At 48.7% G+C, this 24212-nt stretch overlaps 1 protein-coding gene across 1 annotated transcript in view; it reads left to right on the forward strand.

Annotated features, from left to right (window-relative positions):
* Positions 1–24212, forward strand: part of ATG9A (autophagy related 9A) — a 111969-nt gene that overhangs the window by 45551 nt on the left and 42206 nt on the right. The window contains exons 8-9 of the mRNA XM_038743568.1: positions 11387–12135; positions 22603–22756. Of these exons, the coding sequence (XP_038599496.1) occupies positions 11387–12135; positions 22603–22756 (903 nt within the window). The remainder of the gene's footprint in view (positions 1–11386; positions 12136–22602; positions 22757–24212) is intronic.

Below are 24212 nucleotides of genomic sequence, written 5' to 3' on the forward strand. Positions count from 1 at the left end.
GCCATCGTTATCAATCAATCATTCGTATTTATTGAGTGCTTACCGTGTGCAGAGCACTGGACTAAGCGCTTGGGAAGTACAAATTGGCAACATATAGAGACAGTCCCTACCCGACAGCGGGCTCACAGTGTAGAAGACTAATATTAGTCCTGGAAGGCTATTATTAGAAGACTAATATGATAATATTTGCGTCTACCGTGAGCCAAGAACTGTGCTGAGGTTGCTACAGTCAGACAGTAATAATAATAATGATGGCATTTGTTAAGCGCTTACTAGTTGCAAAGCACTGCTCTAAGCGCTGGCGAGGTTACGCGAAGTAAGCGCTTGACAGGCGCCATCGTTATCAATCAATCAGTCGTATTTATTGAGCGCTTACTGTGTGCAGAGCACTGTACTAAGCGCTTGGGAAATCCAAGTTGGCAACCTAGATAGACGGTCCCTACCCAACAGTGGGCTCACAGTCTAGAAGGGGGAGACAGAGAACAAAACCAAACATACTAACAAAATAAAATAAATAGAATAGATATGTACAAGTAAAATAAATAAATAAATAGAGTAATAAATCTGTACAAACATCTATACATCTATACTCCTTTAATTAGGGGCAAGAAGGTGGGAAAGAGGCAGAAAAATGAGGCAAACAAGGCACAGAGACGGGCGAACACACACACATATAAGCACTCAGATGATTTTCCTCACAGACACCGGTGGCAAATGCCTTTTCCTAATCAATCAATCAATCAATCACATTTATTGAGCGCTTACTGTGTGCAGAGCACTGGACTAGACGCTTGGGAAGTCCAAGTTGGCAACAGAGAGAGACGGTCCCTACCCAACAGCGGGCTCACAGCCTAGAAGACTAATATTAGTCTTAGAAGGCTATTATTAGAAGACTAATATGATAATATTCGAGTCTACCGTGAGCCAGGCACTGTGCTGAGGTAGCTACAGATAGTAATAATAATAATGATGGTATTTGCTAAGCACTTACTATGTGCAAAGCACCGCTCTAAGCGCTGGGGAGGTTACGTGTAGTAAGCGCTTAACAAATGCCATCGTTATCAATCAATCAATCAATCATATCTATTGAGCGCTTACTGTGTGCAGAGGACTGGACTAAGCGCTTAGGAAGTCCAAGTTGGCAACATATAGAGACAGTCCCTACCAAACAGTGGGCTCACAGTCTAGAAGACTAATATTAGTCTTAGAAGGCTATTATTAGAAGACTAATATGATAATATTTGAGTCTACCGTGAGCCAGGCACTGTGCTGAGGTAGCTACAGTCAGATAGTAATAATAATAATGATGGTATTTGTTAAGCGCTTACTCGGTGCAAAGCACCTCTCTAAGCACTGGGGAGGTTACGCGTAGTAAGCGCTTAAACGCCATCGTTATCAATCAATCAGTCGTATTTATTGAGCGCTTACTGTGTGCAGAGCACTGTACTAAGCGCTTGGGAAATCCAAGTTGGCAACCTAGATAGACGGTCCCTACCCAACAGTGGGCTCACAGTCTAGAAGGGGGAGACAGAGAACAAAACCAAACATACTAACAAAATAAAATAAATAGAATAGATATGTACAAGTAAAATAAATAAATAAATAGAGTAATAAATATGTACAAACATCTATACATCTATACTCCTTTAATTAGGGGCAAGAAGGTGGGAAAGAGGCAGAAAAATGAGGCAAACAAGGCACAGAGACGGACGAACACACACACATATAAGCACTCAGATGATTTTCCTCACAGACACCGGTGGCAAATGCCTTTTCCTAATCAATCAAGCAATCAATTGTATTTGTTGAGCGCTTACTGTGTGCAGAGCACTGGACTAGACGCTTGGGAAGTCCAAGTTGGCAACATCTAGGGACGGTCCCTACACAACAGCGGGCTCACAGTCTAGAAGGGGGAGACAGAGAACAAAACCAAACATACTAACAAAATAAAATAAATAGAATAGATATGCGAAAGTAAAATAAATAAATAGAGTAATAAATATGTACAAACATATATACATATATACTCCTTTAATTAGGGGCAAGATGGTGGGAAAGAGGCAGAAAAATAAGGCGAACAAGGCACAGAGACGGACGAACACACACACACACACGTAAGCACTCAGATGATTTTCCTCACAGACACCGGTGGCAAATGCCTTTTCCTAATCAATCAATCAATCAATTGCATTTATTGAGCACTTACCGTGTGCAGAGCACTGGACTAAGCACTTGGGAAGTCCAAGTTGGCAACATAGACGGTCCCTACCCAACAGCGGGCTCACAGTCTAAAAGACTAATATTAGTCTTAGAAGACTATTATTAGAAGACTAATATGATAATATTTGAGTCTGCCGTGAGCCAAGCACTTGTTCTGGGGTAGCTACAATCAGTAATATAATTCCCTCGTCCCCCTCTTCCCCCTCGTCCCCCTCTCCATCCCCCCCGTGTGACCTCCTTCCCTTCCCCACAGCACCTGTATATATGTATATAGGTTTGTACATATTTATTACTCTATTTTACTTGTACATATCTATTCTATTTATTTTATTTTGTTTATATGTTTGGTTTTGTTCTCTGTCTCCCCCTTCTATCAATCAATCAATCAATCAGTCATATTTATTGAGCGCTTACCGTGTGCAGAGCACTGGACTAAGCGCTTGGGAAGTCCAAGTTGGCAACATATAGAGACAGTCCCTTCCCAACAGTGGGCTCAGAGTCTAGAAGGGGGAGACAGAGAACAAAACCAAGCATACTAACAAAATAAAATAAAGAGAATAGATATGTACAAGTAAAATAAATAAATAAATAGAGTAATAAATATGTACAAACATATATACATATATACTCCTTTAATTAGGGGCAAGAAGGTGGGAAAGAGGCAGAAAAATGAGGCAAAAAAGGCACAGAGATGGACGAACACACACACACACACACACACACACACACACATAAGCACTCAGATGATTTTCCTCACAGACACCGGTGGCAAATGCCTTTTCCTAATCAATCAATCAATCGCATTTATTGAGCACTTACCGTGTGCAGAGCACTGGACTAAGCGCTTGGGAAGTCCAAGTTGGCCACATCTAGAGACGGTCCCTACCCAACAGCGGGCTCACAGTCTAGAAGGGGGAGACAGAGAACAAAACCAAACATACCAACAAAATAAAATGAATAGATATGTACAAGTAAAATAAATAAATAAATAAATAGAGTAATAAATATGTACAAACATATATACATCTATACTCCTTTAATTAGGGGCAAGAAGGTGGGAAAGAGGCAGAAAAATGAGGCAAACAAGGCACAGAGATGGACGAACACACACACACATAAGCACTCAGGTGATTTTCCTCACAGACACCGGTGGCAAATGCCTTTTCCTAATCAATCAATCAATCGCATTTATTGAGCGCTTACCGTGTGCAGAGCACTAGACTAAGCGCTTGGGAAGTCCAAGTTGGCAACATGTAGAGACAGTCCCTACCCAACAGCGGGCTCACAGTCTAGAAGACTAATATTAGTCTTAGAAGGCTATTATTATTATCAATAAATACGATTGATTGATTGATTATTAGAAGACTAATATGATAATATTTGAGTCTGCCGTGAGCCAAGCACTGTGCTGAGGTAGCTACAGTCAGATAGTAATAATAATAATGATGGCATTTGTTAAGCGCTTACTAGTTGCAAAGCACTGCTCTAAGCGCTGGGGAGGTTACGCATAGTAAGCGCTTAACAAGCGCCATCGTTATCAATCAATCAATCGTATTGAGCACTTACTGTGTGCAGAGCACTGTACTAAGCGCTTGGGAAGTACAAGGTGGCATCATATAGAGACAGTCCCTACCCAACAGTGGGCTCAGAGTCTAGAAGGGGGAGACAGAGAACAAAACCAAACATACTAACAAAATAAAATAAATAGAATAGATATGTACAAGTTAAATAAATAAATAGAGTAATAAATATGTGCAAACATATATACATCTATACAGGTGCTGTGGGGAGGGGAAGGAGGTAAGTGGGGGGGATGGAGAGGGGGACGAGGGGGAGCCCACTTTTGGGTAGGGACCGTCTCTATACGTTGCCAACTTGGACTTCCCAAGCGCTTAGCACAGTGCTCTGCACACAGTAAGCACTCAATAAATGCGATCGATTGCTTGATTGATAAGCGCTTACTACGTGTAACCTCCCCAGCGCTTAGAGTGGTGCTTTGCACCTAGTAAGCGCTTAACAAATACCATCATTATTATTACTATCTGACTGTAGCTACCTCAGCACAGTGCTTGGCTCACGGTAGACTCAAATATTGTCATATTAGCCTTCTAATAATAAATACGATTGATTGATTGATTGATTAACAATGACAGTATTTGTTAATAAATGCCACCATTTTATTATTATTACATCCCGGCTCCGCCAACTGTCAGCTGTGTGACTTTGGGCCAGTCACTTCACTTCTCTGGGCCTCAATTCCCTCATCTGTAAAATGGGGAGGAAGACTGTGAGCCCCCTGTGGGACAACCTGATCACCTTGTAACCTCCCCAGCGCTTAGAACAGTGCTTTGCACATAGTAAGCGCTTAATAAATGCCATCATTTTATTATTATGAAATCCCGACTCCGCCAACTGTCAACTGTGTGACTTTGGACAAGTCACTTCACTTCTCTGGGCCTCAGTTCCCTCATCTGGAAAATGGGGATTAGGACTGTGAGGCCCCCGGTGGGACAGCCTGATCACCTTGTAACCTCCCCAGTGCTTAGAACGGTGCTTTGCACATAGTAAGCGCTTAATAAATGCCATCATTATTATTATTACTATCTGTAGCTACCTCAGCACAGTGCTTGGCTCATGGTAGACTCAAATATTATCATATTAGTCTTCTAATAATCATCATCAATCGTATTTATTGAGCGCTTACTATGTGCAGAGCACTGTACTAAGCGCTTGGGAAGTACAAATTGGCAACGTAATAATAAATACAATTGATTGATTGATTAATAATGTGGGTAATGACGGTATTTGTTAAGCGCCTGGCTCCACCAACTGTCAGCTGTGTGACTTTGGGCAAGTCACTTCACTTCTCCGGGCCTCAGTTCCCTCATCTGGAAAATGGGGATTAGGACTGTGAGCCCCCGGTGGGACAACCTGATCACCTCGTAACCTCCCCAGCGCTTAGAACGGTGCTTTGCACATAGTAAGCGCTTAATAAATGCCATCATCATTATTATTATTATTATGTACAAAGCACCGCTCTAAGCGCTGGGGAGGTTCCACGTAGCGCTTAACAAACGCCATCGTTATCATGAACAGAGGTTATTATCGTCGTCGGTATTACGGTGAGGGGGGTCCCCCGGGGGAGGTCCCACGTAGTAAGCGCTTAACAAACGCCATCGTTATCATGAACGGATGTTATCATCGTCGGTATTGCGGTGAGGGGGGTCCCCCGGGGGAGGTCCCACGTAGTAAGCGCTTAACTAACGCCATCGTTATCATGAACAGATGTTATTATCATCGGTATTACGGTGAGGGGGTCCCCCAGGGGAGGTCCCACGTAGTAAGCGCTTAACAAACGCCATTGTTATCAATCAATCAATCAATCAATTGTATTTATTGAGCGCTTACTGTGTGCAGAGCACTGTACTAAGTGCTTGGGAAGTACAAGTTGGCAACGTATAGGGACAGTCCCTACCCAACAGTGGGCTCACAGTCTAAAAGGGGGAGACAGAGAACAAAACCAAACATACTAACAAAATAAAATAAATAGAATAGATATGTACAAATAAATTAAATAAATAAATAGAGTAAAAAAAATATGTACAAACATATATACATATATACAGGTGCTGTGGGGAAGGGAGGGAGGTAAGATGGGGGGATGGAGAGGGGGACGAGGGGGAGAGGAAGGAAGGGGCTCAGTCTGGGAAGGCCTCCTGGAGGAGGTGAGCTCTCAGCAGGGCCTTGAAGGGAGGAAGAGAGCCAGCTTGGCGGAGGGGCAGAGGAAGGGCATTCCAGGCCCGGGGGAGGACGGGGGCCGGGGGGTCGACGGTGGGACAGGTGAGAACGAGGTACGGTGAGGAGATTAGCGGCAGAGGAGCGGAGGGTGCGGGCTGGGCTGGGGAAGGAGAGAAGGGAGGGGAGGTAGGAGGGGGCCAGGGGATGGATGGATGGACAGCCTCGAAGCCCATGGTGAGGAGTTGCTGCCTGATGCGCAGATTGATTGGGAGCCACTGGAGATTTTTGAGGAGGGGAGTGATAGGCCCAGAGCGTTTCTGGACAAAGATAATCCGGGCAGCAGCATGAAGTATGGATTGAGGTGGAGAGAGACACGAGGATGGGAGATCAGAGAGAAGGCTGATGCAGTAGTCCAGACGGGATAGGATGAGAGCTTGAATGAGCAGGGGAGCGGTTGGGATGGAGAGGGAAGGGCGGATCTTGGCAGTGTTGCGGAGCTGAGACCGGCAAGTTTTGGTGACGGCTTGGATGTGAGGGGGGAATGAGAGAGCGGAGTCGAGGATGACACCAAGGTTGCGGGCTTGTGAGACGGGAAGGATGGTAGTGCCGTCAACAGAGATGGGAAAGTCAGGGAGAGGACAGGGTTTGGGAGGGAAGACGAGTTCAGTCTTCGACATGTTGAGCTTTAGGTGGTGGGCAGACATCCGGATGGAGATGTCCCGAAGGCAGGAGGAGATGCGAGCCTGGAGAGAGGGGGAGAGAGCAGGGGCAGAGATGGAGATCTGGGTGTCATCAGCGTAGAGATGATAGTTGAAGCCGTGGGAGTGAATGAGGTCACCGAGGGAGTGAGTGTAGATTGAGAACAGAAGGGGACCAAGCACTGACCCTTGGGGAACCCCCACAGTAAGAGGATGGGAGGGGGAGGAGGAGCCTGCAAAAGAGACTGAGAAAGAGCGATCGGAGAGATAAGAGGAGAACCAAGAGAGGACGGAGTCTGTGAAGCCAAGGTCGGATAGCGTGTTGAGGAGAAGGGGGTGGGCCACAGTGTCAAAGGCAGCTGAGAGGTCGAGGAGGATTAGGACAGAGTAGGAGCCGCTGGATTTGGCAAGCAGGAGGTCACTGGTGACCTTTGAGAGGGCAGAACGCCATCGTTATCATGAACAGATGTTATCGTCGGTATTACGGTGAGGGGGTCCCCCAGGGGAGGTCCCACGTAGTAAGCGCTTAACAAACGCCATCGTTATCATGAACGGATGTTATCATCGTCGGTATTACGGTGAGGGGGTCCCCCGGGGGAGGTCCCACATAGTAAGCGCTTAACTAACGCCATCGTTCTCACGAACAGATGTTATTATCGTCGTCGGTATTACGGTGAGGGGTTCCCCCGGGGGAGGTCCCTCGTAGTAAGCACTTAACAAACGCCATCGTTATCATGAATGGATGTTATCATCGTTTGGTATTACGGTGAGGGGGTCCCCCGGGGGATATCCCACGTAGTAAGCGCTTAACAAACGCCATTGATATCATGAACAGACGTTGTTATCTTCGGTATTACGGTGAGGGGGGTCCCCCGGGGAGGTCCCACGTAGTTAGCGCTTAACTAACGCCATCGTTATCATGAACGGATGTTATTATCGTCGGTATTGCGGTGAGGGGGGTCCCCCGGGGGAGGTCCCACGTAGTAAGCGCTTAACAAACGCCATCGTTATCATGAACCGATGTTATTATCGTCGGTATTGCGGTGAGGGGGGTCCCCCGGGGGAGGTCCCACGTAGTAAGCGCTTAACAAACGCCATCGTTATCATGAACCGATGTTATTATCGTCGGTATTACAGTGAGGGGGTCCCCCGGGGGAGGTCCCACATAGTAAGCGCTTAACAAACGGCATCGTTATCACGAACAGATGTCATTCGCCCGTCCCGCCATCGACCCCCGGCCCACGTCATCCCCCTGGCCCGGAATGCCCCCAATCCCTCTGCCCATCCGCCCAGCTCGCTCTCTTCCTCCTTTCAAGGCCCTGCTGAGAGCTCACCTCCTCCAGGAGGCCTTCCCACACTCAGCCCCTTCCTTCCTCTCCCCCTCCTCCCCCTCTCCATCCCCCCCATCTTACCTCCTTCCCTTCCCCACAGCACCTGTATAGATGGATATATGTTTGTACATATTTATTACTCTATTTATTTAACTTGTACATATCTATTCTATTTATTTTATTTTGTTAGTATGTTTGGCTTTGTTCTCTGTCTCCCCCTTTTAGACTGTGAGCCCACTGTTGGGTAGGGACTGTCTCTATATGTTGCCAATTTGTACTTCCCAAGCGCTTAGTCCAGTGCTCTGCACGCAGTCAGCGCTCAATAAATACGATTGAGATTGATTGGAACCTCCCCAGCGCTTAGAACAGTGGTTTGCCCGTAGTAAGCGCTTAATAAATGCCATCATTTGGTATTACGGTGAGGGGGTCCCCCGGGGAGGGCACGCGTGACCGACCCGCGTCCCCGTCGTCACATAGTAAACGCTTAATAAATGCCATCATTGTCATTATCGTCGGCATTACGGTGAGGGGGTCCCCGGGGAGGGCACACGCGTGACCGACCCGCGTCCCCGTCGTCACATAGTAAGCGCTTAATAAACGCCATCATTGTCATTATCGTCGGCATTCCGGTGAGGGGGTCCCCGGGGAGGGCACACGCGTGACCGACCCGCGTCCCCGTCGTCACATAGTAAGCGCTTAATAAACGCCATCATTGTCATTATTGTCGGAATTACGGTGAGGGGGTCCCCGGGGAGGGCACACGCGTGACCGACCCGCGTCCCCGTCGTCACATAGTAAGCGCTTAATAAATGCCATCATTATCATTATCGTCGGCATTACGGTGAGGGGGTCCCCGGGGAGGGCACGCGTGACCGACCCGCGTCCCCATCGTCACATAGTAAGCGCTTAATAAATGCCGTCATTATCATGATCGTCGGCATTACGGTGAGGGGGTCCCCGGGGAGGGCACACGCGTGACCGACCCGCGTCCCCGTCGTCACATAGTAAGCGCTTAATAAACGCCATCATTGTCATTATCGTCGGAATTACGGTGAGGGGGTCCCCGGGGAGGGCACACGCGTGACCGACCCGCGTCCCCGTCGTCACATAGTAAGCGCTTAATAAACGCCATCATTGTCATTATCGTCGGAATTACGGTGAGGGGGTCCCCGGGGAGGGCACACGCGTGACCGACCCGCGTCCCCGTCGTCACATAGTAAGCGCTTAATAAATGCCATCATTGTCATTATCGTCGGCATTCCGGTGAGGGGGTCCCCGGGGAGGGCACGCGTGACCGACCCGCGTCCCCATCGTCACATAGTAAGCGCTTAATAAATGCCGTCATTATCATGATCGTTGGCATTACGGTGAGGGGGTCCCCGGGGAGGGCACGCGTGACCGACCCGCGTCCCCGTCGTCACATAGTAAGCGCTTAATAAATGCCATCATTATCATTATCGTCGGCATTACGGTGAGGGGGTCCCCGGGGAGGGCACACGCGTGACCGACCCGCGTCCCCGTCGTCACATAGTAAGCGCTTAATAAATGCCATCATTGTCATTATCGTCGGAATTACGGTGAGGGGGTCCCCGGGGAGGGCACGCGTGACCGACCCGCGTCCCCATCGTCACATAGTAAGCGCTTAATAAATGCCGTCATTATCATGATCGTTGGCATTACGGTGAGGGGGTCCCCGGGGAGGGCCCACGCGTGACCGACCCGCGTCCCCGTCGTCACATAGTAAGCGCTTAATAAATGCCATCATTGTCCTTATCGTCGGCATTCCGGTGAGGGTGTCCCCGGGGAGGGCACGCGTGACCGACCCGCGTCCCCGTCGTCACATAGTAAGCGCTTAATAAATGCCATCATTATCATTATCGTCGGCATTACGGTGAGGGGGTCCCCGGGGAGGGCACGCGTGACCGACCCGCGTCCCCGTCGTCACATAGTAAGCGCTTAATAAATGCCATCATTGTCATTATCGTCGGAATTACGGTGAGGGGGTCCCCGGGGAGGGCACACGCGTGACCGACCCGCGTCCCCGTCGTCACATAGTAAGCGCTTAATAAATGCCATCATTGTCATTATCGTCGGTATTACGGTGAGGGGGTCCCCGGGGAGGGCACGCGTGACCGACCCGCGTCCCCATCGTCACATAGTAAGCGCTTAATAAATGCCATCATTATCATTATCGTCGGCATTACGGTGAGGGGGTCCCCGGGGAGGGCACGCGTGACCGACCCGCGTCCCCGTCGTCACATAGTAAGCGCTTAATAAATGCCGTCATTATCATGATCGTCGGCATTACGGTGAGGGGGTCCCCGGGGAGGGCACGCGTGACCGACCCGCGTCCCCGTCGTCACATAGTAAGCGCTTAATAAATGCCATCATTGTCCTTATCGTCGGCATTCCGGTGAGGGGGTCCCCGGGGAGGGCACGCGTGACCGACCCGCGTCCCCATCGTCACATAGTAAGCGCTTAATAAATGCCGTCATTATCATGATCGTCGGCATTACGGTGAGGGGGGTCCCCGGGGAGGGCACACGCGTGACCGACCCGCGTCCCCGTCGTCACATAGTAAGCGCTTAATAAACGCCATCATTGTCATTATCGTCGGAATTACGGTGAGGGGGTCCCCGGGGAGGGCACACGCGTGACCGACCCGCGTCCCCGTCGTCACATAGTAAGCGCTTAATAAATGCCATCATTGTCATTATCGTCGGCATTCCGGTGAGGGGGTCCCCGGGGAGGGCACGCGTGACCGACCCGCGTCCCCATCGTCACATAGTAAGCGCTTAATAAATGCCGTCATTATCATGATCGTTGGCATTACGGTGAGGGGGTCCCCGGGGAGGGCACGCGTGACCGACCCGCGTCCCCGTCGTCACATAGTAAGCGCTTAATAAATGCCATCATTATCATTATCGTCGGCATTACGGTGAGGGGGTCCCCGGGGAGGGCACACGCGTGACCGACCCGCGTCCCCGTCGTCACATAGTAAGCGCTTAATAAATGCCATCATTATCATTATCGTCGGCATTACGGTGAGGGGGTCCCCGGGGAGGGCACGCGTGACCGACCCGCGTCCCCGTCGTCACATAGTAAGCGCTTAATAAATGCCGTCATTATCATGATCGTCGGCATTACGGTGAGGGGGTCCCCGGGGAGGGCACGCGTGACCGACCCGCGTCCCCGTCGTCACATAGTAAGCGCTTAATAAATGCCATCATTTGGTATTACGGTGAGGGGGTCCCCCGGGGAGGGCACGCGTGACCGACCCGCGTCCCCGTCGTCACATAGTAAGCGCTTAATAAATGCCATCATTATCATTATCGTCGGTATTACGGTGAGGGGGTCCCCGGGGAGGGCCCACGCGTGACCGACCCGCGTCCCCGGCAGGCCACGCTCCCGTACTGCACGTGGCAGGAGGTGCAGGCCCGCATCGTCCAGACGCAGAAGGAGCACCAGATCTGCATCCACAAGCGGGAGCTGACGGAGCTGGACATCTACCACCGCATCCTGCGCTTCCAGAACTACATGGTGGCCCTGGTGAACAAGTCCCTGCTGCCCCTGCGGTTCCGCCTGCCGGGCCTGGGCGAGGCCGTGTTCTTCACCCGCGGGCTGAAGTACAACTTCGAGCTGATCCTGTTCTGGGGGCCGGGCTCCCTGTTCCTCAACGAGTGGAGCCTCAAGGCGGAGTACAAGCGGGGCGGGCAGCGGCTGGAGCTGGCCCAGCGGCTCAGCACGCGCATCCTGTGGATCGGCGTGGCCAACTTCCTCCTGTGCCCCCTCATCCTCATCTGGCAGATCCTCTACGCCTTCTTCAGCTACGCCGAGGCGCTGAAGCGGGAGCCCGGGGCGCTGGGGGTCCGCTGCTGGTCGCTCTACGGCCGCTGCTACCTGCGCCACTTCAACGAGCTGGAGCACGAGCTGCAGTCGCGGCTGAGCCGCGGCTACAAGCCGGCCGCCAAGTACATGAACTGCTTCCTCTCGCCCCTGCTCACGCTGCTGGCCAAGAACGGGGCCTTCTTCGCCGGCTCCATCCTGGCCGTGCTCATCGCGCTGACCATCTACGACGAGGACGTGCTGGCCGTGGAGCACGTGCTCACCACGGTCACCCTGCTCGGGGTGGCCGTCACCGTCTGCAGGTGCGGGCGCGGCGCGGGCGGGAGGGAGGGCGGGCGCGGGAGGCGGGCGCCCCATTCATCCGGATCGATTCGGGCCGCGGCGGGCGGACGCGGTCCCTGCCCGCGACCGATAACCGGATTTATTCGGACCGCGGCAGGCGGACGCGGTCCGTGCTCGCGACCGATAATCGTATTTGTTCGGACCACGGCAGATGGACACGGTCCATGCCCAGGACCGATAATCGTATTTATTCGGACCACGGCAGGCAGACACGGTCCCTGCCCGCGACCGTTAATCGTATTTATCAGATTTATTAGGACCACGGCAGACGGACACGGTCCATGCCCGCGACCGATAATCATATTTATCGGATTTATTCAGACCATGGCAAGCAGACACGGTCTCTGCCCGCGACCGATAATCGGATTTATCGGATTTATTTGGACCACGGCAAACGGACACGGTCCATGCCCGCGACCGATAATCATATTTATCGGATTTATTCAGACCATGGCAAGCGGGCATGGACCCTGTCCGCGACCGATAATCATATTTATCGGATTTATTCAGACCATGGCAAGCGGGCACGGTCCCTGTCCGCGACCGATAATCATATTTATCGGATTTATTCAGACCATGGCAAGCGGGCACGGTCCCTGTCCGCAACCGATAATTGTATTTGTCGGATTTATTCAGACCACGGCAAACGGACACGGTCCCTGCCCGCGACCGATAATCAGATTTATCGGATTTATTCGGACCATGGCAGACGGAGACGGTCCATGCCCGCAACCGATAATCATATTTATCGGATTTATTCAGACCACGGCAAGCAGACACGGTCTCTGCCCGCGACCGATAATCGTATTTATCAGATTTATTGGGACCACAGCAAACGGACACGGTCCATGCCCGCGACCGATAATCATATTTATCGGATTTATTCAGACCATGGCAAGCGGGCACGGTCCCTGTCCGCGACCGATAATTGTATTTGTCGGATTTATTCAGACCACGGCAAACGGACACGGTCCCTGCCCACGACCGATAATCGGATTTATCGGATTTATTCGGACCACGGCAAACGGACGCGGTCCATGCCCGCGACCGATAATCATATTTATCAGATTTATTCAGACCACGGCAAGCAGACACGGTCTCTGCCCGGGACCGATAATCGTATTTATCAGATTTATTCGGAGCACGGCAAACGGACACGGTCCCTACCCGCAACCGATAATCACATTTATCGGATTTATTCAGACCATGGCAAGCAGACACGGTCTCTGCCCGCGACCGATAATCGTATTTATCAGATTTATTCGGAGCACGGCAAACGGACACGGTCCCTGCCTGCGACAGATAATCGTATTTATCGGATTTATTCGGACCACAGCAAACGGACACGGACCATGCCCGCGACCGATAATCAGATTTATTCGGACCGCGGCAGTCGGACATGGTCCCTGCCCACAACCGATAATCATATTTATCGGATTTATTCGGACCACGGCAAACGGACACGGACCATGCCCGCGACCGATAATCAGATTTATTCGGACCGCGGCAGTCGGACATGGTCCCTGCCCACAACCGATAATCGTATTTATCGGATTTATTCGGACCACGGCAAACGGACCCGATCCCTGCCTGCCACCGATAATCGTATTTATCGTATTTATTCAGACCAGGGCAAACGGACACGGTCCCTGCCCGCAACCGATAATTGTATTTATAGGATTTGTTCGGACCACGGCAAACAGACATGGTCCATGCCTGTGGCCGATAATTGTGTTTATTGGATTTATTCGGACCACGGCAAACGGACACGGTCCATGCCCGCGACCGATAATCGTATTTATTCGGACCACGGCAAACGGACACGGTCCCTGCCCGCCACCGATAATCGTATTTATCGTATTTATTCGGACCATGGCTGACGGACACGGTCCGTGCCCGCGACCGATAATCGGATTTATTCGGACCGCGGCAGATGGACACGATCCATGCCCACGACCGATAATCGTATTTATTCGGATCACGGCAGACGGACACAGTCCATGCCCTTGACCGATAATCATATTTATCGGATTTATTAGGACCACGGCAAACAGACACGGTCCATGCCCGCAACCAATAATCATATTTATTCGGACCATGGCAGACGGACACGGTCCCTGCCCGCGACCGATAATCATATTTATCGGATTTATTCAGACCACGGCAAAAGGACACGGTCCACGCCCGCCACCGATAATCGTATTTATTCGGACCACGGCAGGCGGACATGGTCCCTGCCTGCGACCGATAATCGTATTTATCGTATTTATTCAGACCAGGGCAAACGGACACGGTCCCTGCCCGCAACCGATAATTGTATTTATAGGATTTGTTCGGACCACGGCAAACAGACATGGTCCATGCCTGTGACCGATAATTGTATTTATTGGATTTATTCGGACCACGGCAAACGGACACGGTCCATGCCCGCGACCGATAATCGTATTTATTCGGACCACGGCAAACGGACACGGTCCCTGCCCACCACCGATAATCGTATTTATCGTATTTATTCGGACCACGGCTGACGGACACGGTCCGTGCCCGCGACCGATAATCGGATTTATTCGGACCGTGGCAGATGGACACGATCCATGCCCACGACCGATAATCGTATTTATTCGGATCACGGCAGACGGACACAGTCCATGCCCTTGACCGATAATCATATTTATCGGATTTATTAGGACCACGGCAAACAGACACGGTCCATGCCCGCAACCAATAATCATATTTATTCGGACCATGGCAGACGGACACGGTCCCTGCCCGCGACCGATAATCATATTTATCGGATTTATTCAGACCACGGCAAACGGACACGGTCCACGCCCGCCACCGATAATCGTATTTATTCGGACCACGGCAGGCGGACATGGTCCCTGCCTGCGACCGATAATCGTATTTATCGTATTTATTCAGACCAGGGCAAACGGACACGGTCCTTGCCCGCAACCGATAATTGTATTTATAGGATTTGTTCGGACCACGGCAAACAGACATGGTCCATGCCTGTGACCGATAATTGTATTTATTGGATTTATTCGGACCACGGCAAACGGACACGGTCCATGCCCACGACCGATAATCGTATTTATTCGGACCACGGCAAACGGACACGGTCCCTGCCCGCCACCGATAATCGTATTTATCGTATTTATTCGGACCATGGCAAACGGACACGGTCCATGCCCACATCCGATAATCGTATTTATCGTATTTATTCAGACCACGGCAGATGGACACGGTCCATGCCCACATCCGATAATCGTGTTTATTCGGACCACGGCAAACGGACATGGTCCATGCCCACGACCGATAATCGTATTTATCGTATTTATTTGGACCACAGCAGACGGACACGGTCCATGCCCGCGACCGATAATCGGATTTATTGGATTTAGTCGGACCACGGCAGGCGGACAGGGTCCCTGTCCACGACCAATAATAGTATTTATCGTATTTATTCGGACCATGGCAAACGGACACGGTCCCTGCCCGCGACCGATAATCGGATTTATCGTATTTATTCGAACCACGGCAAACGGACATGGTCCCTGCCCGCGACTGATAATCGTATTTATCGGATTTATTTGGAGCACGGCAAACGGACGTGGTCCATGCCCGCAACCGATAATCGTATTAATTTGGACCACGGCCAACGGACACGGTCCCTGCCCGCGACCGATAATCGTATTTATCGGATTTATTCGGAGCACGGCAGACGGACACGGTCCATGCCCGCAACTGATAATCGTATTAATTTGGACCACAGCAAATGGACACGGTCCCTGCCCGTGACCGATAATCGTATTTATCGGATTTATTCGGACCACGGCAAACAGACACGGTCCCTGCCCGTGACCAATAATCGTATTTATCAGATTTATTCGGACCACGACAAACGGACACAAGTCCGCCCGCAACCGATAATCATATTTATCAGATTTATTCGGACCACGGCAAACGGACACGGTCCCTGCCCGCGATCGATAATAATTCATACAATCGTATTTATGGAGCGGTTGTGTGCAGAGCACTGGACTGAGCGCTTGAATAATAACAACTTGCTGCCAACTTGTACTTCCCAAGCGCTTAGTCCAGTGCTCTGCACACAGTAAGCGCTCAATAAATACGATTGAATGAATGAATGAATAACAATAATGTTGGTATCTGTGAGGCGCTTACTACGGGCCGAGCGCTGTTCTAAGCGCCGGGGGAGATACAGGGTGATCAGGTTGTCCCACGGGGGTTGCTCACAGTCTTCATCCCCATTTTCCAGAGGAGGGAACTGAGGCCCGGAGAAGTGAAGCGACTCACCCAAATTCACACAGCTGATAAGTGGCGGAGCCGGGATTAATAATAATAATAATAATGGTATTTGTTAAGCGCTTACTCTGTGCAAAGCACTGTCCTAAGCGCTGGGGAGGTTACAAGGTGATCAGGTTGTCCCCTGGGGGGCTCCCAGTCTTCATCCCCATTCATTCATTCAGTCGTATTTATTGAGCGCTTACTGTGTGCAGAGCACTGTACTAAGCGCTTGGCAAGTACAAGTTGGCAACATCTAGAGACGGTCCCTACCCAACAGTGGGCTCACAGTCTAGCAGGTGGGCTCACAGGCTCGCAGTCTTCATCCCCATTTGACAGATGAGGGAACTGAGGCCCGGAGAAGTGAAGCGACTCGCCCAAAGTCACACAGCTGATAAGTGGTGGAGCCGGAATTAACAATAATAATTATAATAAGGATGGTATTTGTTAAGCGCTTACTATGTGCGGAGCATTGTTTTAAGCGCTGGGGGGATACAAGGTGATCAGGTTGTCCCACGGGGGGCTCGCAGTCTTCATCCCCATTTTGCAGAGGAGGGAACTGAGGCCTGGAGAAGTGAAGTGACTCGCCCAGTGTCACACAGCTGATAAGTGGCGGAGCCAGAATTAACAATAATAATAATAATGGTATTTGTTAAGTGCTTACTATGTGCGAAGCACTGTTTTAAGCACTGAGGGGATACAAGGTGATCAGGTTGTCCCACGGGGGGCTCGCAGTCTTCATCCCCATTTTACAGAGGAGGGAACTGAGGCCTGGAGAATTGAAGCGACTCGCCCAAAGTCACACAGCTGATAAGTGGCGGAGCCGGAATTAATAATAATAATAATAATAATGGTATTTGTTAAGCGCTTACTATGTGCGAAGCACTGTTTTAAGCGCTGGGGGGGATACAAGGTGATCAGGATGTCCCACGGGGGGCTCACAGTCTTCATCCCCATTTTCCAGATGAGGTCACTGAGGCCTGGAGAAGTGAAGCGACTCGCCCAGTGTCACACAGCTTTTAAGTGGCGGAGCTGGAATTAATAATAGTAATAATAATGATGATGGTATTTGTTAAGTGCTTACTATGTGCGAAGCACTGTTTGAAGCGCTGGGGGGCTACAAGGTGATCAGGTTGTCCCACGGGGGGCTCCCAGTCTTAATCCCCATTTTGCAGATGAGGGAACTGAGGCACAGAAAAGTGAAGCGTCTTGCCCAAAGTCACCCAGCTGACCAGTGGCGGAGCCGGGATTAGAACCCACGACCTCGGACTCCCAAGCCCGGGCTCTTTCCGTTGAGCCACGCTGCTTCTCTGTAATAATAATAATAATAATGGCATTTACTAAGCACTTACTGTGTGCAAAGCACTGTTCTAAGCACCGAGGAGGTTACAAGGTGATCAGGTTGTCCCACGGGGGGCTCACAGTCGTCATCCCCATTTTCCAGATGAGGGAGCTGAGGCCCGGAGAAGTCAAGTGACTTGCCCAGAGTCACCCAGCTGATAATAGGCAAAGCCGGGATTTGAACCCATGACCTCTGACTCCAAAGCCTGTGCTCCTTCCACTGAGCCACGCTGCTTCTCTAAGGGGAGACGAATGTGAAGAGAAAGCATTAAAATGAGTCAGTCGGTCGTATTCATTCAGCGCTTACCGGGTGCGGAGCACTGGACTGAGCGCTGGGGAGAGGACGATAGAGCAGTAGAATCAATCAATCAATCAATCAATCGTATTTATTGAGCGCTTACTGTGTGCAGAGCACTGGACTAAGCGCTTGGGAAGTACAAGTTGGCGACATATAGAGATGGTCATCATCATCATCATCAATCGTATTTATTGAGCGCTTACTATGTGCAGAGCACTGTACTAAGCGCTTGGGAAGTCCAAGTTGGCAACATATAGAGACAGTCCCTACCCAACAGTGGGCTCCCAGTCTAAATGCACATCATTAACAAAATAAATGGAACAGTAGAACCGCGTGGCTCAGTGGAAAGAGCCCGGGCTTGAGAGTCAGAGGTCACGGGTTCTAATCCCGGCCCCGCCGCTTGTCAGCTGGGTGACTTTGGGCGAGTCGCTTCACTTCTCTGGGCCTCAGTTACCTCATCTGTAAAATGGGGGCGAAGACTGTGAGCCCCTGGTGGGACAACCTCATCACCTTGGAACCTCCCCAGCGCTTAGAACAGTGCTTGGCACATAGTAAGCGCTTAATAAACGCCATCATTATTATGTCGCTTCACTTCTCTGAGCCTCAGTTCCCTCATCTGGAAAATGGGGATGAAGACTGTGAGCCCCACGGGGGACAACCCGATCACCTTGTATCTCCCCCAACGCGTAGAATAGTGCTTGGCACATTCATTCATTCATTCAATCGTATTTATTGAGCGCTCACTGTGTGCAGAGCACTGGGCTAAGCATTGGGTAGTACAAGTGAGCAACATAGGAGAAGCAGCGTGGCTCAGTGGAAGGAGCCCGGGCTTTGGAGTCGGAGGTCCTGGGTTCAAATCCCGGCTCCTCCGCCAACTGTCGGCTGTGTGACTTTGGGCAAGTCACTTCACTTCTCTGGGCCTCAGTTATCTCATCTGTAAAATGGGGATTAAGACTGTGAGCTCCCCGTGGGACAACCTGATCACCTTGTAACCTCCCCAGTGCTTAGAACAGTGCTTTGCGTATGGTAAGCACCTAACAGATACCATCATTATTATTATTAATGGTGCTTGGCACATTTATTCCTTCAGTCGTATTTATTGAGCGCTTACTGTGTGCAGAGCACTGGACTAAGCATTGGGAAGTACAAGTCGGCAACATAGGAGAGAAGCAGCGTGGCTCAGTGGAAAGAACGTGGGCTTTGGAGTCAGAGGTCATGGGTTCAAATCCCGGCTCCGCCAACTGTCAGCTGTGTGACTTTGGGCAAGTCACTTCACTTCTCTGGGCCTCAGTTCCCTCATCTGGAAAATGGGGATGAAGACTGGGAGCCCCACGGGGCACAACCTGATCACCTTGTAACCTCCCCAGCGCTTAGAACAGTGCTTTGCATGTAGTAGGCGCTTAATAAATACCTTTATTATTATATGTTGCCAACTTGTACTTCCCAAGCGCTTAGTCCAGTGCTCTGCACACAGTAAGCGCTCAATAAGTACGATTGAATGAATGAATGAATTATCCACCCCAGCACTTAGTACAGTGCCTGGCACATAGTGAGCGCTTAACATGTTTTGTTGTCAGTCTCCTCCTTTTAGACCGTGAGCCTGTTGTTGGGTAGGGACAAACCAAAATAATTGAACAGATTGAACATTATTGAACTGATACCAGGGGAAACAAACCAAAATAATTGACCAGATTGAACATTATTGAACAGATACCAGGGGAAGCAAACCAAAATAATTGAACAGATTGAACAGACACTGGGGGAAACAAACCAAAAGAATTGAACAGATTGAACATTATTGAACAGACACGAGGGGAAACAAACCAAAATAATTGAACAGATTGAACATTATGGAACAGACACCAGGGGAAACAAACCAAAATAAATGAACAGATTGAACATTATTGAACTGATACCGGGGGAAACAAACCAAAATAATTGAATAGATTGAACATTATTGAACAGACACCAGGGGAAACAAACCAAAATAATTGAACAGATTGAACATTATGGAACAGACACCAGGGGAAACAAACCAAAATAATTGAACAGGTTGAACATTATTGAACAGACACCAGGGGAAACAAACCAAAATAATTGAACAGATTGAACATTATTGAACAGATACCAGAGGAAACAAACCAAAATAATTGAACAGATTGAACATTATTGAACTGATACCAGGGGAAACAAACCAAAATAATTGAATAGATTGAACATTATTGAACAGACACCAGGGTAAACAAACCAAAATAATTGAATAGATTGAACATTATTGAGCAGATACCAGAGGAAACAAACCAAAATAATTGAACAGGTTGAACATTATTAACAGACACCAGGGGAAACAAACCAAAATAATTGAACAGATTGAACATTATTGAACAGACACCAGGGGAAACAAACCAAAATAATTGAACAGATTGAACATTATTGAACTGATACCAGAGGAAACAAACCAAAATAATTGAACAGGTTGAACATTATTGAACAGACACCAGGGGAAACAAACCAAAATAATTGACCAGATTGAACATTATTGAACAGACACCAGGGGAAACAAACCAAAATAATTGAACAGATTGAACATTATTGAACTGATACCGGGGGAAACAAACCAAAATAATTGAACAGATTGAACATTGTTGAACAGATACCAGGGGAAACAAACCAAAATAATTGAATAGATTGAACATTATTGAACAGACACCAGGGTAAACAAACCAAAATAATTGAACAGATTGAACATTATTGAACAGACACCAGGGGAAACAAACCAAAATAATTGAACAGATTGAACATTATTGAACTGATACCAGGGGAAACAAACAAAAATAATTGAACAGATGATTGAACATTATTGAACAGATACCGGGGGAAACAAACCAAAATAATTGAACAGATTGAACATTATGGAACAGACACCAGGGGAAACAAACCAAAATAAGTGAACAGATGATTGAACATTATTGAACAGACACCGGGGGAAACAAACCAAAATAATTGACCAGATTGAACGTTATTGAACAAGACACCAGGGGAAACAAACCAAAATAAATGAACAGATTGAACATTATTGAACTGATACCGGGGGAAACAAACCAAAATAATTGAACAGATTGAACATTATTGAACTGATACCAGGGGAAACAAACCAAAATAGCTGAACAGATTGGACATTATTGAACAGACACCAGGGGAAACAAACCTAAATAATTGAACAGATTGAACATTATTGAACTGATACCAGGGGAAACAAACCAAAATAATTGACAGATTAAACATTATTGAACTGATACCAGGGGAAACATACCAAAATAATTGAACAGATTGAACAGACACCGGGGGAAACAAACCAAAATAATTGAACAGGTTGAACATTATTGAACAGACACCAGGGGAAACAAACCAAAATAATTGAACAGATAAAACATTATTGAATTGATACCAGGGGAAACACACCAAAATAATTGAACAGATTGAACAGACACTGGGGGAAACAAACCAAAATAATTGAACAGGTTGAACATTATTGAACAGACACCAGGGGAAACAAACCAAAATAATTGAACAGATGATTGAACATTATTGAACTGATACCAGGGGAAACAAACCAAAATAATTGAACAGATTGAACATTATTAAACTGATACCAGGGGAAACAAACTAAAATAATTGAACAGATTGGACATTATTGAACTGATACCAGGGGAAACAAACTAAAATAATTGAACAGATGGGACATTATTGAACTGATACCAGGGGAAACAAACCAAAATAATTGACCAGATTGAACATTAGTGAACAGATACCAGGGGAAACAAACCAAAATAATTGAACAGATTGAACATTATTGAACTGATACCAGGGGAAACAAACCAAAATAATTGAACAGATTGGACATTATTGAACTGATACCAGGGGAAACAAACTAAAATAATTGACCCGATTGAACATTATTGAACTGATACCAGGGGAAACAAACCAAAATAATTGACCAGATTGAACATTATTGAACTGATACCAGGGGAAACAAAACAAAATAATTGAACAGATTGAACATTATTGAACCGATACCAGGGGAAACAAAACAAAATAATTGAACAGATTGAACATTATTGAACCGATACCAGGGGAAACAAACCAAAATAATTGAACACATTGGACATTATTGAACTGATACCAGGGGAAACAAACCAAAATAATTGACCCGATTGAACATTATTGAACTGATACCAGGGGAAACAAACCAAAATAATTGAACAGATTGAACATTAGTGAACAGACACCAGGGGAAGCAAACTAAAATGATTGGAAATTATTGAACTGATACCAGGGGAACCAAACTAAAATAATTGAACAGATTGAACATTATTGAACTGATACCAGGGGAAACAAACCGAAATAAGGAGGGGAGGCCCTTATGACCGTGACTTTTCTTTTCCTCCCTCTCCGGTGTCCCCGTCCCCCGTCCCCCCAGGTCGTTCATCCCGGACCAGCATTTGGTGTTTTGCCCGGAGCAGCTGCTGCGAGTGATCCTGGCCCACATCCACTATATGCCCGACCACTGGCAGGGCAATGCCCACCGCTCCCAGACGCGCGACGAGTTTGCCCAGCTCTTTCAGTACAAGGCGGTGAGCCGGGGAGCGGGCGGGCCCGGGGCCCGGGCGGCGGGCGTCTGTCTAATAATAAAATAATAATAATAATAATAATGGTATTTGTTGATAATAATAATAATAATAATGGCATTTATTAAGCGCTTACTATGTGCAAAGCACTGTTCTAAGCGCTGGGGAGGTTACAAGGTGATCAGGTTGTCCCATGGGGGTGCTCACAGTCTTTAATCCGCATTTTACAGATGAGGTAACTGAGGCACAGAGAAGTTAAGTGACTTGCCCAAAGTCACACAGCTAACAATTGGCGGAGCCGGGATTTGAACCCATGACCTCTGACTCCAAAGCCCGGGCTCTTGAAAGAAGGGAAGGAGATGGGAAAGGAGGAGGGAAGGAGATGGGAAAGGAGGAGGGGAGGAGATGGGAAAGGAGGAGGGGAGGAGATGGGAAAGGAGGAAGGAAGGGAATGGGAAAGGAGGAAGGAAGGAGAAAGGAAAGGAGGAGGGGAGGAAATGGGAAAGGAGAAGGAAAGGAGAAATGAAAGGAGGAAGGAAGGGAATGGGAAAGGAGGAAGGAAGGAGAAAGGAAAGGAGGAAGGAAGGGAAAGGAGGAAGGAAGGAGAAAGGAAAGGAGGAGGGAAGGAAATGGGAAAGGAGAAGGGAAGGATATGGGAAAGGAGAAAGGAAAGGCGGAAGGAAGGGAATGGGAAAGGAGGAAGGAAGGAGAAAGGAAAGGAGGGAAGGAAATGGGAAAGGAGAAGGGAAGGAGATGGGAAAGGAGAAAGGAAAGGAGGAAGGAAGGGAATGGAAAAGGAGGAAGGAAGGAGAAAGGAAAGGAGGAGGGAAGGAAATGGGAAAGGAGAAGGGAAGGAGATGGGAAAGGAGGAAGGAAGGAAATGGGAAAGGAGAAGGGAAGGAGATGGAAAAGGAGGAAGGAAGGAGAAAGGAAAGGAGGAGGGAAGGAAATGGGAAAGGAGAAGGGAAGGAGATGGGGAAGGAGGGAAGGAGGGAGGGAAGGAGTAAGTTAAGCGCTTACTATGTGCAGAGCACTGTAACGTTGGCATTTAGTAAGTGCTTACTATGCCCAAAGCACCGGTCTCCACCTCCCGGGGCCAGTGATCCTGCTCGTATTTATTCAGTCGTATTTATTGAGCGCTTCCTAAGCGCTTGGGAAGTCCACGTTGACAACATCTAGAGACGGTCCCCAATAAGTAATAAATAAGGATGGCATTTGTTAAGCGCTTACTATGTGCCAAGCACTGTTCTAAGCACTGGGGGGGGATACAGGGTGATCGGGTGGTCCCACGGGGGGCTCACAATCTTAATCCCCATTTTCCAGATGAGGTAACTGAGGCTCAGGGAAGTTAAGTGACTTGCCCAGTGTCACACAGCAGGCATGTGGCAGAGCCGGGATTCGAACCCATGACCTCTGACTCCCAAGCCCGGGCTCTTTCCACTGAGCCGCGCTGCTTCAGCAG

This window comes from Tachyglossus aculeatus, chromosome 1 (assembly GCF_015852505.1).
Source record: "Tachyglossus aculeatus isolate mTacAcu1 chromosome 1, mTacAcu1.pri, whole genome shotgun sequence".
Lineage (NCBI taxonomy): Eukaryota > Metazoa > Chordata > Mammalia > Monotremata > Tachyglossidae > Tachyglossus > Tachyglossus aculeatus.